Below are 16,629 nucleotides of genomic sequence, written 5' to 3' on the forward strand. Positions count from 1 at the left end.
CAAGTTATTACTGTCTGCATCCTGTAAACAATGTATTTTGGCCTCTACATCATACATTAACACCCTCTTATGCATTAGCATAATGCTTACGCAGTTCTACTCATGACATCTTCAGCTTAATAAGTGTTTGTGTACTTGGGCACTTATTCACCCTGCTTTAAAAAAAAATAATTACATAGAATGGGTAGCTTATTATAACTAAATCATCTGGTTAGCAGCTGCTACCACTGTAATTAGATGGCCTTATTTATACTATTTGTTTTCTACAGTGCATTTTATTTACCTGGTAAGAGTAAAACCTGTCCCATTACTAAAAGCAAATCACATGGCTCCTTACCTGTTAATTCTTCTTGGGACAGCAGCCACCTTCAGTTCTTCTCTTTGCCAGATTTGTGTCTTCTCTCTAGCAACCTCTCCATAGCTTCTCAAGTTTGATTGTGGAACACAGCTAATCACTCTAACCTCCTAAGGATAACCAATATCAGGGCTTGGAAAATCTCCATCACTTCAGCTGATTTGAGAAAGTCAGGTTATGTTTCCACTTGCCAAATAATCTGGCTTTCTATGCTCAGTATGTGACATTATAAGCAAGAGGCTCTGAAGATGCAGCTTTATAAACACATTGGGTACGATATGTGTCTACGATGCTTTGGGAAGCACTAAAGACTTCCCTGAAACGTGGTGGAGTGAAGATCTCTGTCTGAAGTATTGTTTACACCCTTTCAAGTGCATAGCTTTTGTTGGGGGGATGGGGGGCGGAGAGGAAGAGAGGGAAAGACTGATGGGGAGAGTATATAATACACGATTGAAGGATTATCTAGGATGACCAGAATGACAGTGAATTTGGAAATACATGGCTAAAGGAGTGCATAATCAGGCTGATAACTTCCGAAAAATCACCTGGCAAACATTACAACAAAATTTCAGAAAGTGTTGCCAGTAGGCTCCCTGAAGGAACAATGGAACAGAAAAAAATAAATGCCCTCAGGAAATCTGATCTGAAAGAAGCCTTGTAACTACTGTGTACTGGATCACTGTAAGCCTTGGTTCACAAAGCTGTGAGCCACTGTGGCACTGGCATTTGACAGAATTCCCATTCAGGAATCTAGAATCAGCTGGAATTCTGCCCCATTCAGTAGGAAAACAAATCAGTGTTTGGTTTGCTTTGTGGAGAAGAAAATATAATCCAGACCTGTGTGTTGCTTGTTGGACTGCTTATTTCAGAGAAAGCAAAATTTCAGCTAACTGGAAATGGTACAGCCTAATTACAACAAATAGTTAGCCTTACCTCCTCTCCATTTCTGAAAAACCTACCTCTGTTTTATTCTATTCACTATTTTATTCTATTCACAAAAGAATTATAACTTGTGTCAAAGCATACAGGTAAACTATTTGTTAATCTGGCTAGCCATAACTGAAATTTAATTTTAAAATATGGGCATACATTTTTGAATTCATAAGTATACCTTCTAATTACTGCTGTTCTTTGACTTCTCTGGTTTTGCTGTTCACTGGACACGGTACAAATCAATTAGCCTGGTAGTTTAGCAAAAATAAGACAGAAGCTACTATACTCAGAGCTATTAATTATTTATAATAATTCACAGAGACTGGAAATAACTTTATTTTCTATACTTACATGTCAAAGAGGCCTGCTGAAAAGCAATTACAAACTCTACATGCGAGTTCTTTTGCATTTACTGAAATTTGTTGATGCTGGAAATGAACAAGCTCCCCATTTATTTCCAATTAAAACAAAGCATGGTATTTTTTAGCAAAGGTAACAGCTCTGCATTTTCTTACCACCTTTTTATGCTCATTTAGCAACAAGTAATAGAATAAGGCAACCTTATTTTGGGGGAGTAATTCTCACAAACAAATTAAACTAAAAAAACTCTCACTCCTTCATAAAATATTTTGTACTAAATTAAATATCTCTAACTTAGTAATTCTCAATGACAGCACCTTATTAAATAAAATAAAAATAGTGGTGAATTTGACTGAAATAATTAATAGACTTGATAGACAAAAATAGTGGTGAATTGACCAAAGGAAAAGGCAAAACTTACAGAACTTCATCCTCAGGACTCTATTCCATTTTTAAAATAAGAATATAGTGCAGTATTTTTTCAGAGCCGATTACTAATTTCCTTCTAAAATAACACTAAAAAAGAGAGTCAGATCTCAGCATATTAGATCAGATGAACAAATCTAGCTGATTTGTTCATTCAATTTAGGAGGCTGAGATTTGATTCAGTATTTTAAATTTGAGTTCAACAAGAATCAAGAGCCCACTCTGTGGCAGTACGGCAGTTTCAGTGTAGGTCCAAGAGCGAAAGCATCATTTCAGAATTCACAGGAAATGGTCATCTACCATTTAGTTGTCACACTAATGACAACTTCAAGCTGTATTCAATTTTCACTTTTATACACATCTCACTTTAACTGTAGGCCTTGCAAGTTCCCCAAGAAGAGAAACAGAACATCAGAAAGAGCCTAATGAGTATGTGGAGGGCATATCAGTAGGAAACACTTGGCACAAAGCATGGAACTCTTCAGAACTCTCCGTGTCAGCCCAAGTCTGCTCCCTTCGAATTTAACACAAATTTTATCTATTAATTTCAACAGGAACACCGTGAGGCCATCATTAAACAGTTTCGATAATCTTCAAGATTTTGAAAGTCATAGTGGAATTCTTCTGTGCTCTTTAACTTTATATCATATTAGAAGGTTCCCTCATGTGTTTTGTTTTTAAGCTATATGGGCATCATTGCCTTTCGACACAGTGCATAGGCAGAAAATGTTATACTTTTTGACATTTCATTGAATGGAGAGGGTATTTCTCTCCCTTTCCTCCCCACCCCCAATAGGAACTCTTTATAAAAATGTTCATAAATAATATCTGACTCTTTATAAAAATGTTCATAAATAATATCTGGTGGTTCTCCTGTGGCTGTAGATTGAGATAAAACACGGACAAACTAGGTATTACAGTTCCAGATAACTGATCAACACATACTAGATATAATGCTGACAAAAATAATCAATTTTGTTGCAGAGGAGTAAATTAATGCAACAAATCCCAATTAACACAAAATAACTTTTTTAAATTACTGTTGAACCTGTGTTCAATACCAATATTATAATGATCAAGCAGATATGAAAAAAAAAGTTAGATCTGCAATGCACTTGAGTCTCAAATTCTTACTCCCATTCCACATAAAAATCAATGATCAATAATAAAAATACTAACTAAGTGTTTAAAATGAAATCAAGCCCTCAAAGTGCAGGAGAAGTAAACCTCAAAGATTAAAGTCAAATTTGATTTCTTTCTAGAGAGGAAAAAAAACCCCACCTTTACACATTCTCTAATAGGAATCATTTTCTTCAAAGACTAATGGGAAAATTCTAGTTGGTATAGGGTAAATACAAGTCCATGTTATCCAAGAAGTAAGCAAATTATAAATGCAATGGGGTTGTTATGATATTGTAATGTATAACTGAAACATACAAGAGTATATTTCCCCAAATTCCTAAAACTTGTATGACTTGATGCTGACACAAAAACTACTAATGATAACATTCAAATATCAGATAAAGTGCTTTGACAAAGCATCACAACTTTCTGTGTTTCCAACGATAGAAATACTTAGTAAAATATTATTAAAGTTGTTAACCTGTGAGTGCTGCAACATAAATGAAAAAGTCACTAAAAACCCAGATATATGATATGCAAGTTTCCCCATACAATGCTGCAGAAAAAAATGCAACATAAAATCATGTGATTTTGGAGCAGAGTTCTGAAATGTGCACTAAAGAGCTACAGGATAAACCTCCCCAAACCTGTTTCACATTAATGATGTGCATTAAAATATCCATTGTTTTCAGGCAAAGGATAAGGCTTATCCGCCCCCCCAAAAAAAAGAAAAAAAAAAAAAAGAAAACTTGTGCCACTTGGCTGTGTATCTTTGGTAAATTAATAGATTAATAGTGCAACTATTCTGTTTCATCTCTAAAGGGGAAAGTTTTCCAAAGCACTGCATCCCCCACCACTGAGAATCTACTATGAATTCCTAGGATCTCAGATACTAACCTACTATTTCAAACAAATGAAGAACATGCAGTGTAAAGTAATATTTCTACCTATTTTTAAATATACTATTGAAGCAGAATTAAACAATGCCAAATTTCACGTTAGAAAGTAACTGCACATTTCAATTCTCTTGCAATAGTTCAGAAGCATACAAATCGGAGCATAGATTTCATGGCAATTTTTAATAATTGATATCCAAGGTGCTACTTGAAAACATTTGTAATTAAAGTATTGTTAGTCTAGATATAGTTAACCTTTGTCTCTATAAAAAAGACACCTGTTTTTCATTTTGCTTAGATGCTTAGAATTATTCAAAATGCAAAGAAAGGCTAGAACTACGTAATTAAAATATATTGCAAGCATGTTTATCTAAGCTTATATTGCTAAAGCCTTATTGTATTGTCAGAAATTTTAATGGAGTTTGCCTTTAAATAAAGCACCATGTATTCACACAAGCCTAGATATATACCTGTATTTTATGCTGCTATTTTAATAGGCATACTAACACACAACTATATTACATATCATCCAGTGGCAGTGCAATAAACTGTGGTGTCACTGAAGTGCCATTTAATGATTTTTCAACTTCTAAACAACAACATTCTTTCTGAACAGGTCTGTCCGACCAAACTTGCATATTGGTGAACGCTGGCTTCATCACTTGGCCCCTTCCTTCTTTTCTTATACACGCTGTAAGGCATTATGGTTCCCTTGTGAAGTACTCTGACTCTGCCCAGTTCCTTAATACGACCATCATCAACTGCAAAAAGAATTAGAGAACACAAAAATTAGTTATATATATTGTCACTGTGATCTTAATTTATGCAACTAAGTTCAATATGCATACTGAAAACTACATGAAGTAATAAAGCTAATCTACAGATGAATATTGTGATAAAGCAGAGCTGATAAGCAGATTCCTTTACTTGAATTATGGTTGGAAATAAATCCTAGATTGCAAAGTATGCGTGATGTGGTGGAGGGAAATCATACGTCACCCATTTCTAATGGTGATATATAGTGTTTCTGAAAGTACCTCTACTGTTATATTTTAAAATTTGTGTTCATTTAAGGCTCAGAGTCCCATACCAGAAATGAAACTGTATCTGGGAAATATTTTCAAATACAACTGTCTAGGAAAGACTTCCTATAGTTGCCCCATTGCATTTAATTACTATGCCATTTGCAAAACTATCAGCACAGAACGCCCCCCTTCCCTGATTGTGAAAAGTATCTAAAATACAGCAAGAAGCCTCCCCACTTTTTGCCTTAGGTAAGCATAAGCCAATAAACTATCGTCTCAGATTTAAGCCCCCCCCCGTTCCCCAGCCCCCAACCTTTTCTCCTCTTATACTTGTTTCTCAGTTTCTGTAGTAGAATGAGGCTAAACACATGCCCTTACTTATTCCACGTTTGATCCTCTAGCCCTGCAAACCAATGATTAGAGTTTGTAGGGCAAGCACCAGCTGGGTGGGCCAGACACAATACCTTAAGCTGTCAAAGATATACACACCATAGCTGAATCTTATTAACCTAACCTACAGAAGCCTTGTGACTTAAAACTAGAATTATATACATAAGAACACTGTTGAACAAGTTAAAACTTCCCTTATTTGTACAAATCCAATTGATGCTGCTATTGCAGAATATTAATTTTATATAGCTGCTGCGTGTCAGAAAAATTGGCTCTAGAGTCCTAGAAAACTCTCTGAAGAAAGTGAGTGAGCAAGCCACGTGCCTGAGGCAGTTGCAGGAAAAATTAATAAAATTATTACAAAATACTGGTAAAAAGTTTTGGACTTTTCTGAACTTCAGATTTTAATAGCCAACAATGTAAGAGCCACCTTAAACACAGAGGTTGAAATAGGACTTTGAAAGTTGAAGTATATACATTCAAATTATAAGAGAGAGAAGAGATGCTTACTAGAATGCCAGCATCTGGGACATAAGCTCAAGCGTTTTTTTTGCATGAGGAGACTATTCTGACCGGAAAGACAGTATGGGTAAGTATAAATGTTCAGCTTTATGCACTGTATCAATCTCTACCCTAAATTAAAATATATATTCATGTGCTTGTTTCATTTAAGTTATAATATTTCAGGCTCTCTCAACTGAATCTGAATGGTATCCATTCTACACCTTTTCCCACTTAACACCTGCAACGAAGTCTTCTGCTGATTCATCAGTTGACTCAAAATCAAACCAACTGCTGTGGAAAGCCAAATAATCTTAATAGCTACATCATGGCCAAAAATAGTTTTTAACTATAAGAGGGTAAAAGATATAGAACTTTTCCATCAAGCTTTGCAAATGGCATTAGATCCTAAGTACAGATGATGTGTGATCAGCTCTGGCAGGTGAATTGGTCACAAAGTTCAGTCTTGCCTTGTTTTACATACCTGAAATGTACTAAAGACTGAAAAAATTAGTTCATCTATTTCTCCTGTGTAAGTAATCTTTGGACTTGCCACAGATTACTTAAGTAATCAAGAACAAAAGGATGAGAGAGCCCATGTCTGGAAGAATATGAGGAAGTTTGTTAGATAAATCTCTACTCAAATGCAGCCCTTGCTATGGAAGAACTTAAAACTCACTTTTTGGCTTTCTTTATGCATTATAATGACAAAGTTGGTCATTAAATGCTTTTCTTCATAAGGCACTTTTAAGAATCTCCCTCTATTCACACAGAGAAATGTCTTATGAACATTTTTCTGCTGAATGCCTGAATTTAGTATGTGAAACCTAACAAAGCCTGCTTTACAAAGTTTAAAATGACTTCATTACTTTTATCTATGTTTTGATTCCTAACATGAAAGTACAATGTATTTCTTAAAACTTAAGAAGGAAAAAGTGGTTTGAAGGAAGAAAAACTGAGTAGTACATGCTAAGATTGCATTCTCCACTAATTATTGCTGGCACTTGCTTTACATAAACACCAAAGTAAAAAACACTTTGTTTTGGCTTTCTCCAACTCTTTGAAGTCCATTAGGCTTTTGATGCGTGGCCAATACCCTTCTGATACTCTAATGGGTTGTTTTTCTACCCATCCTACCTACTTTTCTATTACATTCTCTGTTCTGAAAGTTGACTGAGGAAAAAACTGCAAGCTTAGCTTGACACAGTGACAACTGTAGTTATTTTAACTCCGTAAATGGGAAAGTTTATATTTACTGCACCTCTAGGCTATTAGTTGGTGTCCTGAAATGGATTTATGCGAAGTCTAGCCTTCTTTAAATATCTCATCCCAAAAGCACCTTCAAAGCTGTCCACTACTGACTGTTGACACTCATTGCTCTTCAATTACACTGAAGCCTGATACACTGGATGAGTTCATCCTTTGGCTTGTAGTATTCCTGGCCCCAGATTCAATTTCTCATAGTAACTAAAGCTACTGTACCTTCAATTTCCCTACAGCCTCCACTGGTGCAGTTGAACTTTGTTTTTGTTGTTCAGCATGTGTTTTTATAGGCTTAGTTGACTTTTACTCATTACATCAAGCACAGTTGGTACATTATCCTCCTTGGAATCAGAATCATGCTAGCTCTACCTCTATAGCTATATTAAACGTAGTCATTACTACCAGGGTTCTAGCAAATCTGTTAAATACTGCAGCCAAGTATTTTCTGGGGGAGAAGTAAGGCTTGCCAAACTATGCTGTAGACCAATCCTTACTTGGATTCTAGCACAGCTTTCTAACAGAGCCCTTAGGCAGGTGAATGCTCTCCCAGGGTAATCAAGAAAGTCTAATATTCTCAAATATCTTGAAAATCATTGTAATATGAATACCTCAGACATGTTTTAAGCTAAACACAGACAGCGAGTTATATGCATACAGTATACACTTATAGACTTGGTAATAAGTAAAGTTTATCATCAGGAAGAGTTTAAAACCAAGTATGTTTGGTCTTATGAACTTATGTTTGATTGGTTGTATTTATACTTGTTCTACACACTAAGGTTGATTCCAAATTCTTTAAATAAGATTTGAAAGGCAGAAAAATAATGGTCCTCACAACTTCCACAATTTCTTCACAAAGATTATCTGTTCTAGTGAATATTGTTCACCAACTCCCCTAAAACTAAAAACTTACATGATAAAAACAACCTTCTGTAAAAGTACTTAAAATATATATAATTTTAACTTCATCTGAAAAAGAATCCTTCTACTGCAACTTTAAGTCACCACTAAACTAATCTCAGGTACATAGTTAAGCTTTTAGAGACAGTGAAAAGGAAGTTCTGTCACCACAATACCAAATCCATAAGTTAAAATTTAGTCAGCTTTCAAGTGCTACTGTTCTGGTGCCAACACCATATGAGTGCAGGAAAGTACTCTCTTTATTCATTTAAACCCCTAAGAGAATTTAATGGAAAATAAAAAAAGACTGGGCTCCAGCATTGTTTAAAAAAGAAATGACCCAACAAACAGGAAAAAAAAATCTGTTCCTGCTAAGCAGTACATGATAAAGTTTGTTTTATATGTAAGCAGGCAGCAACTGACCTCTAAAACCCCTCCTCTGTGTGACTGAAGCTGGGATAGAGAAGCAATCTCAATTCAAAATAATATCCTATAGTGTATTAAATAAAACTACGTTTTGAAAATAAGAAAAATCTCTATCTGTATTATTTTGTGCTTTATTAAAACAATTTCAGTTAGTGATTTCTGTTTCCTGAGGGACCCAGACTGACTGGGGTGGAACAATGTTACACCAACTTTACTCATTATTATAATTATTGAACATGACATTGTTAGCACTGAAAAAGCTTAAAAAGCATATTTTTCTTCCCTCCTCTCATTTTCTCATTTTGTAGTTCCTGAGTCTCCCACTAACCTCTGCCTCTCCTCACCAGTAGTCCATACATTAATCTCTATAAACCCCAAAACAGATAAAATTATGGGTTTGAAGACAAAGGGGCTTTTGCATTTACATAATTTCTGGATCTTCCTCTAGATTCAAGATGTAATTTATAGCTAGTTTGTTTTTTAAGGTTTGCTTCCTCACCCATCTCCCCACTCCAGTTCAACATAATTTACAGAACTTCTCCAAGTTTTAGAAGACTGTGCCACACTGCTCAGTTTCTAAGTGTCTTAAGAATTTTGCTCTCTCCCCTAAGTCCACATGTATCAATATGGTCTGGATGCCAGATACCTCTTACATAAAAAAAGCTTAACTTCAGAAAATCAATTCTGTTGATTGAGATTTCCTGTTGTTTTAAGGAACCAAGCAACTAACAGTGCCAAGGTGAGCTTAAGACAGCTATATTTGTCCAGGCCAAAGTCCACTTAGTCAAGTATCCCACCTCCAACAGCAAAGCAAATACCTAGAGCCGAGTACAAGAGATTCAGGCATCTCAGTAGAGCACAATGTAAAGCTCTGGCTATCCATATTATAGTGCTATTTAAAGATACCAAAACTGTCTTATGCTTCTACCTCATGTTTGAAAACTCTAGCAGAATTTTTATCTAGTGCTTTGTCTTCACACTGATTTGCAACAATTTTAAGTAGATTTACATCAGACTACAGCACAGAGTACAGTACTTAAATTTGTAGTCTCAAAGCTAAAAATACATCTGAACTTTTGTTGAATAAATTAACTGTCACTTCTTTCTCTCTTCCCCTATAATTTTAAAACAGTAAGTTATTTATATAGCATTCATCTATAAAAATTTGAATACAGAATTCATATATAATTCAACCTTGCCACTGTGATGCCACGAAAAAAAAAAAAACATCAGCACATAAATGGTTTAAAGAAATCCACAAAAGACAACACTTACAGGTAAATCTGATTCAATTTTTGTCCTTTGGCATCACAGGGCATAGTTAAGACTGTTAAGTGCTTCTGCTGTCATTTTTCATATCTCAGCATGTTTGAAGAGCTAAATTTTATCTTGCTTTCCCAGAATGCTCACCCCTGAAATAATTATCACATTCCTAGCATGGCTTTTATCCACAATTACATATCTTTCCACCACGATGGAAAAGAACACCTGTCAAAATGGAAAACATAGACATTATTTAACTACTTAATAACCAAGAAAGTCAAGGTATGAAAGTGAAAGTGTCCTCATGTGATACTTCTAATAGATGAAAATAGATGTTAAAATTTTTTTTCACCTTACATCACTATTAAACACTATTCATACATGTATTCTGCATACTTTATGTCTTCATTCAGCATGTATGAATGGGTTGAGATGCTGGGGAAGGATACAATCCAAGCCTCCCTCTGTCTATGCTTTCGGATTTCTCCCTGAGCTTTAGGATTTCACTTCACTGAAACTGCGACCTCCATGCAAAGGGAAACAGCAAAAGTGCCACTGGGGGCATGGTAACTCACACATAGTACATAGTCAGAAGATCAGCAGTAGTTGGACTAGCTTAGCAACAATACACTCAGAAAAGTCTGAGATAAAAATGGCCTTTTTGCAAGCCAAAAAGTCACAAAGAACTTTTAGTGGGGAAAATTATTACATATGTCTGACATGACTATTTAAATGTGAAATAAATCGAGGGTTTCTTTCCTGAAAAATGAAGCATATCAGATACTTTTCTAAGAATCAGAAAAAGCAAAGCAAAAAGTAGGTTTGGATTTAAGACCCTCTACGTAATGTTTTATCTTTATTCTCCAAGTACATTAACCTTTATTTTTACTACCTAATATAAGTTGAGTGAAAAACAGCTACATCTGATCAAAAAACCCAACATTCTTCTTTAGTAAGCACATGTAAAACTGCGAATCAAGAGAATGGAGAGAGAGCTCTACAACAGACTGCCGCAATTCTAAGCAGGCTTGAAGCCAACATCACAATGAAAAATGTTACGGATCAAAGCTTTTGTAGCAAACTATTACTAAATCAGTTTTTCAGTGGTGGCTGATTTGGTTCAAGCTGCTTTTGATCAATATTGATTAAAAAAGACAGTCATAATTCAGGTCCTAAACCATTCTTTTTCCATGTCTACTGGAAGCAGTAGAAAGAAGGTAAGATAGATATCTAAAACTGGTGTTCAGTAAGAAAGAACTGCTGCATTCAATTATTTCTAAACACAAAATCTGGATTTTTGATAATCCTGAAACTATTTTCTAAATGTGCCTTAGAAAATCAGACAACTCTTCTGTCCAAATCACAAACTACAATGATGATATTTCCTGATCTAAGAGGGCTGAATACATATCAAAGCAGAACTGAGGGATATTGGCAATGTTCTACAGTGATAACTTCTTTAGGGCCAGATATGATGCGTGCCTATTCATTGTTACCAGTTTCCTCATTCCCTTGAATATACTCCTCACAAATGTGAAATTTTTAATTTGCCAGTAGTGTAATCTAGAAATGAGAGCAAGCTAAGTGTCTTTTAAAGTACATTTTTCCATTCACAGGAAAATAAGTGAAGAAATAGTGTAAAAAAAAAAAAAGAGAGATATTTATTGACTTTTTAATTTTTTAAATAGGAAAAAAGTAGGACAACTGCCAATTTTTTAAAAAAAACACTAATTATGAGAAAATATTTCTTGTATTTTCTGTATACAGAATGTACCCAGAATTAGTATGAAACTTTATTGAAGTCTGGTACTTCTGATTCAAAAAAGAAACGTGATACTCCTGCTAAACTCTGAAATGACACTGTCTCTGATCATAACTTTCAGTTTCTTTAAATGTCACTTAAAATCCTTGAAACAAGTATTTGATCATCAAAATAATTTTTTCAACAATATTGCTTATATTCCTTTTACTGTAGTCATCTGGTTGGAGAGATGGGTTAATGCTACAGGAGGATACCATACAAACAGACCTATCCTTCATTGCACAGAGTAGTGTTTCAGAGAAGGACACTTAACCCAGGAACTAAATGTACCAGTTTTGTCTGCAGGAAAATAAATAAATAAATCTCTCTGGGATAGATCATAAATTTAAGAGGTAAAGCAATTTGGAAATGCTCACTATTTAGCAAAGGTTTTTTCATCAACTTTGAAACAAGAAACTCATTGTTCGTATCTCATGAGTTATGGTTTAGATCTTATGGTCTAGAAATACCAAAATTTAGTGCTTCTGCAATGCAGGCAAAGCTAACTCAGAGAACCCTGAAAAATGTGCAAAACTGAAATAAAGTAGCAATAAAAAGCCTTATTTTGGAGACAAAACATCTCCTTACTTGACATATCCCAAGGGAATAGCATGGCAGAGAGAATGATCTGAAAAAAACGCACATGAAGAAGATATTAAATTTTTATTCACAACCTAACCTTTGTTTTCAGATGTGCTTTAATCTTTGCCTGCTGCCTACAGTTCACCCTCTCCGCAAAGGACTGTTTCTTCTGATATGAAACACTGTACAAGGTAGAAATCACTTGTAAAATCCTGGCTAGAAACAGTTTCAGGGCTGTGTTTTTAAAAAATTTCAGGGCTGTGTGGTGAAAACTAGGAGTAGTGTTAAAGGCACTTTGAGATGCTCAAAGATTCTCCTAGGCAGTGAGAACCTTCAAGTTGTGTGTTGTATTCACTTTGTGCTGCTTGGGCTTCTGCACCTACAATATGCAGAAAATGCAGATTTGAGTTTTTCCACAACAGGGTGAAACAGCTCAAGAAAGAATGGAAACATGCAAAGTACCATTCCCAATTTAAAATGGTGCCATTAACTGCATCCTGCGAGTCACCTGAAAAGCAGTCTTAGAAGGATACTATCATGTAAATATCTACTACCATAAATTCGTCTCCATTTTGCTTAATAATGAAATCTCCAAAATCTATTTTTACTACTAAAGATTAAATCCAGAAGAAAAGGACAATGATCAGCAATTGATAAGTGCCATATTTTCAGACAGACAGCCAAAACTGTATGCTTAAGATGGATTTCTGGTTTTGGTTTTTAATTTTCCATTTTGAAGCAGTAAGGCCTTGTATCATTTTTAAGATTAATATGGTATTCAAATTTGCCAAATCATGAAAAAATACTGTAAAAGGTTTAAAATTCAATCTCCAAGGAGTTAAAAGGTTTTATGATACATCAGCTTTCAAACCAGGTGTAAAAAACGATCAAAAGAAATACTCATCTCTTACTGGTTATCCTATGGCAATGCAGAAACACTATGGACTTGCAGAATTTTTTTTAAGAAATGCTACATCTGGTTTACATGACTGTCACGGTTTAATGATCAATAATTTTAGGACAAAGAAGCTTTAAAAGGAAGAAACAAGGTAACTTTACAAATTTTACAACTGAGATTTACATAGGAGATATCAATTACTGAAAATAGAAATGTTTCCACCACAAGCTAAAGTCTAACGTATCTGACCTTTGAATTTAAGCTTGTTTCTTATTGATTTTAAAGCATATTTTCTTTTGCTTGAGCAGCATAGGAAATCTCTGCAAAACTGAAATAGACAATATACAGTGATATAAGCCATACTCACTAATAGTAGTATTTATTTAAACAGTAAGTTGAAATGTTTTTCTCATATTGCTTCTTTCATACCACATTCATACATTAAGAAATATTAAGATCATTATCCCTCAGGGTATAAAAATACTACCTCAGACCAAAATAAGAGTACAGTTAAAATGAAACATTAACTAAGAAAAAGAATCAGTGAAAAGAGCTTTTAATTAAAACCAGCAAGCACAAGTCACAAAGGAAGTACAGTAAAATGTTCAGAATATTCTCAGTTAACTCTGCAGTTCAGTTACTCTAACAGGAAAAAAAAAAAAACAAAAAACCTCACAATTTTTGAAATCACCGTTCAAAGAGAAAATGTTTCTAAGGGGAAAAATCTTATCAAAATATTATCAAAGATTCTTTAAAAAGTGAAGACAGAAGAATTATAGTGTTACAAGTATAACTTATAGTGAACCTTAAAATGGGTAAAGAAAGGCAGCTACAATGTGGATAAATTTTAAACACATCTTACAAATGAAAATGCTTGGGCTCTGAGCCTGAAATCATACAACTGGTTTATGATTTGCAATTCACTTTTTAGAAGCAAGCAGACTAACCACTAATCTGCTAACACTGCTGTGCCATGCGGAAACAATAGCTCATTTTGTTTTGACTCTTATTATTCTAGTAGTAGTAGTAAACACGAATTGGGGCCAATGGAAAATATTTCCTGTGTAATACAAAATTTCATAACAGTACTTCTAGTTTTCAACTGTTATTCACAGCAACCTGAAAAAGGCTTCTGCTTATCTGCAAATACATTCTTTTGAATATATTGCCTATATTATCAATGCTAAAGGGAATCCAGGTATGGCCCACTGTTCTGGAAGTATTTGAAAGAAATTTGACTGTTAGAATGCACATAAAATGATAAGTATAAAATTCCAGGTATATTTATGAGGGACTATCTTTTAATACATTTAGTCATTCTAACTTGGTGAAAGAGCACCGAAGAGCTAGATTTAAATGATATTGATATTTCTCCAATGAAGAATTGCTTTCCACGGATATACTAAAAAAAATTAGCAATACCCTGGGAAAACGTTGGTTAAATAAGACCGAACAATTTCCTATCTAAAAACAGTATCTGGTTTGTCTCCGAAGTCAAGTCCTTAAGGCTCAGCAAAATGGAATATAATCTAGTAGGTGATCTGTAGATAAAGGTAACTACTACATTTTTAGATGCTCCTCCAGAAGACAAAATGAACTAATTAAGTCTTTTGAAGTTACATTGCTGGACATGACATTATTCTTGATAATTTCAGATATGAGAAATGAGAATTTGAACTGACAATGAAGAATACTAACTGCATATGTCTTTAAAAAACAAAACAACAACAAAAAACCCACACCTCCTTTTGTCATCCAGGCAACTTTCAGTTATGCGTATACAGTTTACCTACACCCTGCATACAACGACAAGAAGCAGACCTACAGCAGGAACAGCCAGACTGTAAGCACCGTAATCCAGCACCACTTCAAACCAGGAAGCATTGCTGTCGCCATTGCATGACCGGAGCCTGAGCTAACGAACGCTGTGAGACGCCGGTTCTGCATACGGCCCTGCTGACTGCCTCCCTGAGCTACGTCCTGCGAACGCAGACCTCTGACCAGGCAGACCGCGCAAGGGAGTTCTGCATACCCCAACTAGCTAATGCTATGTCAAGCTTACAAGCTCATTAATGCCTCAACTCATTTCTGCAGGACTCTGGGCGTTTCTAAGGCACGCTCCTGATCCCTTGGGTTCTGGGAAGGTTTCTTTGCTCTGGGTCAGCACTGACGAGACCAACCAAGCCTTATTCCACATCAGATGCATCTTCCCAGTGCCCCTCAGAACTTTTATTAGCTGAGCTTTCTGGTTTCTCAAAGTATCCCAGTTATTCAGAAGAACAGAGAAGTCCAGTATTTTGAGCTTCTCGTTTCTCTTTAGAGACAAAACTAAAAACAATGGTCTAATAAATCCAGTCCTTAGATACAGCAAGTGAAAGCAGCTCTCTAAGTTGCTAGCTAATAAGGACTTAAAACAGCACACATACTTTTCCAGAGAGTTTTAAACACAGGTTTTAATGATACTTCAAGGCCCACAGCAAAAACGCAGTACTGATCCCCAGGTTTGCAATGACACTAAAACAATGGAATAGAAGACAGTGCAAAGGACAGTGCAAAGAGTTACAGGATTATGCTTTATAGAGAGACTGCTCAAAACACTGGAATGCAGAAAGAAAAAATTCTGAAGGGGCTAAAGAGAGTTAACTACTATTAATTAAAACAATATTTGAGCTGTATGTAAATGAAAATGGCAGAAAGCAGTAAGAAGATCTTTAGAAAAGAAGGGCAAAGAAAAATCCTCATTAAGGTGATATATGAGAACGAGAAAAAAAAACAAACAAATAAAAGTCAAGCTGAGAATTACAAATGAAGGTGTTTCCATGAAATAGGCAAAACTGATGCAATTGGCAGTAGCTTATCAGCTAAATAAATCACATTACAGCAATCAATTTACTGGCTAAAATAATTAAAACATGGAATCAATTACGTTCCAAAAAGCTCCACATGAAAAGACTGGATGATGTCATTGCAGCCCAGAATAAGCATGTTCTACAGCACTGAGGATCGTTATAAAAGCTCTGACCCTGGAAAAAGTTCGCTGCAGTAGCCGGTAGCATGTGGCTGAGTCCCAGCAGCCCTCGAAGCCTTGCTGGTCCTCCGGGCAGGAGGAAGGCCCAGCATATGTGCCTGGCATCACTTCCGCTGCTGCTCAGTATCTGCCCCTAACTACAGCTTTTAACTTTCATCATCTTTTGAAACTAATCTCATATGCCAGTTATCCTCTGCATGAAACAAATCTGTATGATGTCTATTTATTCCACACTATCTGATTTTTAATTTCCGCTTCTGTGTTTCTAACACCTTTGAGCATGGAAAATGATTCCTATAAGATTTAGCAGTCTCGGCCCTTCCTCACATTCCCCCGTATCTGCAGTAACTAATGAATTCAGCACTCGTCACACAAGGCTTTCCATTTGTCCCAGTAACAAAAAAGAGCCAAATTTAATTCTAGAGAATCAAATGCTACAACACTAAAGCAGTGAAAGCGT

The 16,629-nt window shown here is 35.4% G+C and overlaps 1 protein-coding gene across 7 annotated transcripts in view; it reads right to left on the reverse strand.

Moving 5' to 3' along the window:
* Nucleotides 1-1,600: 1,600 nt before the first annotated feature.
* The window catches only part of ATE1 (arginyltransferase 1), a 97,349-nt gene continuing 82,320 nt past the window's right edge, over nucleotides 1,601-16,629 (reverse strand). For all 7 annotated transcript variants that reach the window (XM_067300331.1, XM_067300337.1, XM_067300330.1 and 4 more), the window contains one exon: nucleotides 1,601-4,853. In XM_067300331.1, coding sequence (XP_067156432.1) covers nucleotides 4,675-4,853 — 179 coding nt within the window. In that variant the 3' untranslated portion in view covers nucleotides 1,601-4,674. The remainder of the gene's footprint in view (nucleotides 4,854-16,629) is intronic.

The sequence above is a fragment of the Apteryx mantelli genome, chromosome 7, assembly GCF_036417845.1.
Source record: "Apteryx mantelli isolate bAptMan1 chromosome 7, bAptMan1.hap1, whole genome shotgun sequence".
In the NCBI taxonomy this organism is placed as follows: domain Eukaryota; kingdom Metazoa; phylum Chordata; class Aves; order Apterygiformes; family Apterygidae; genus Apteryx; species Apteryx mantelli.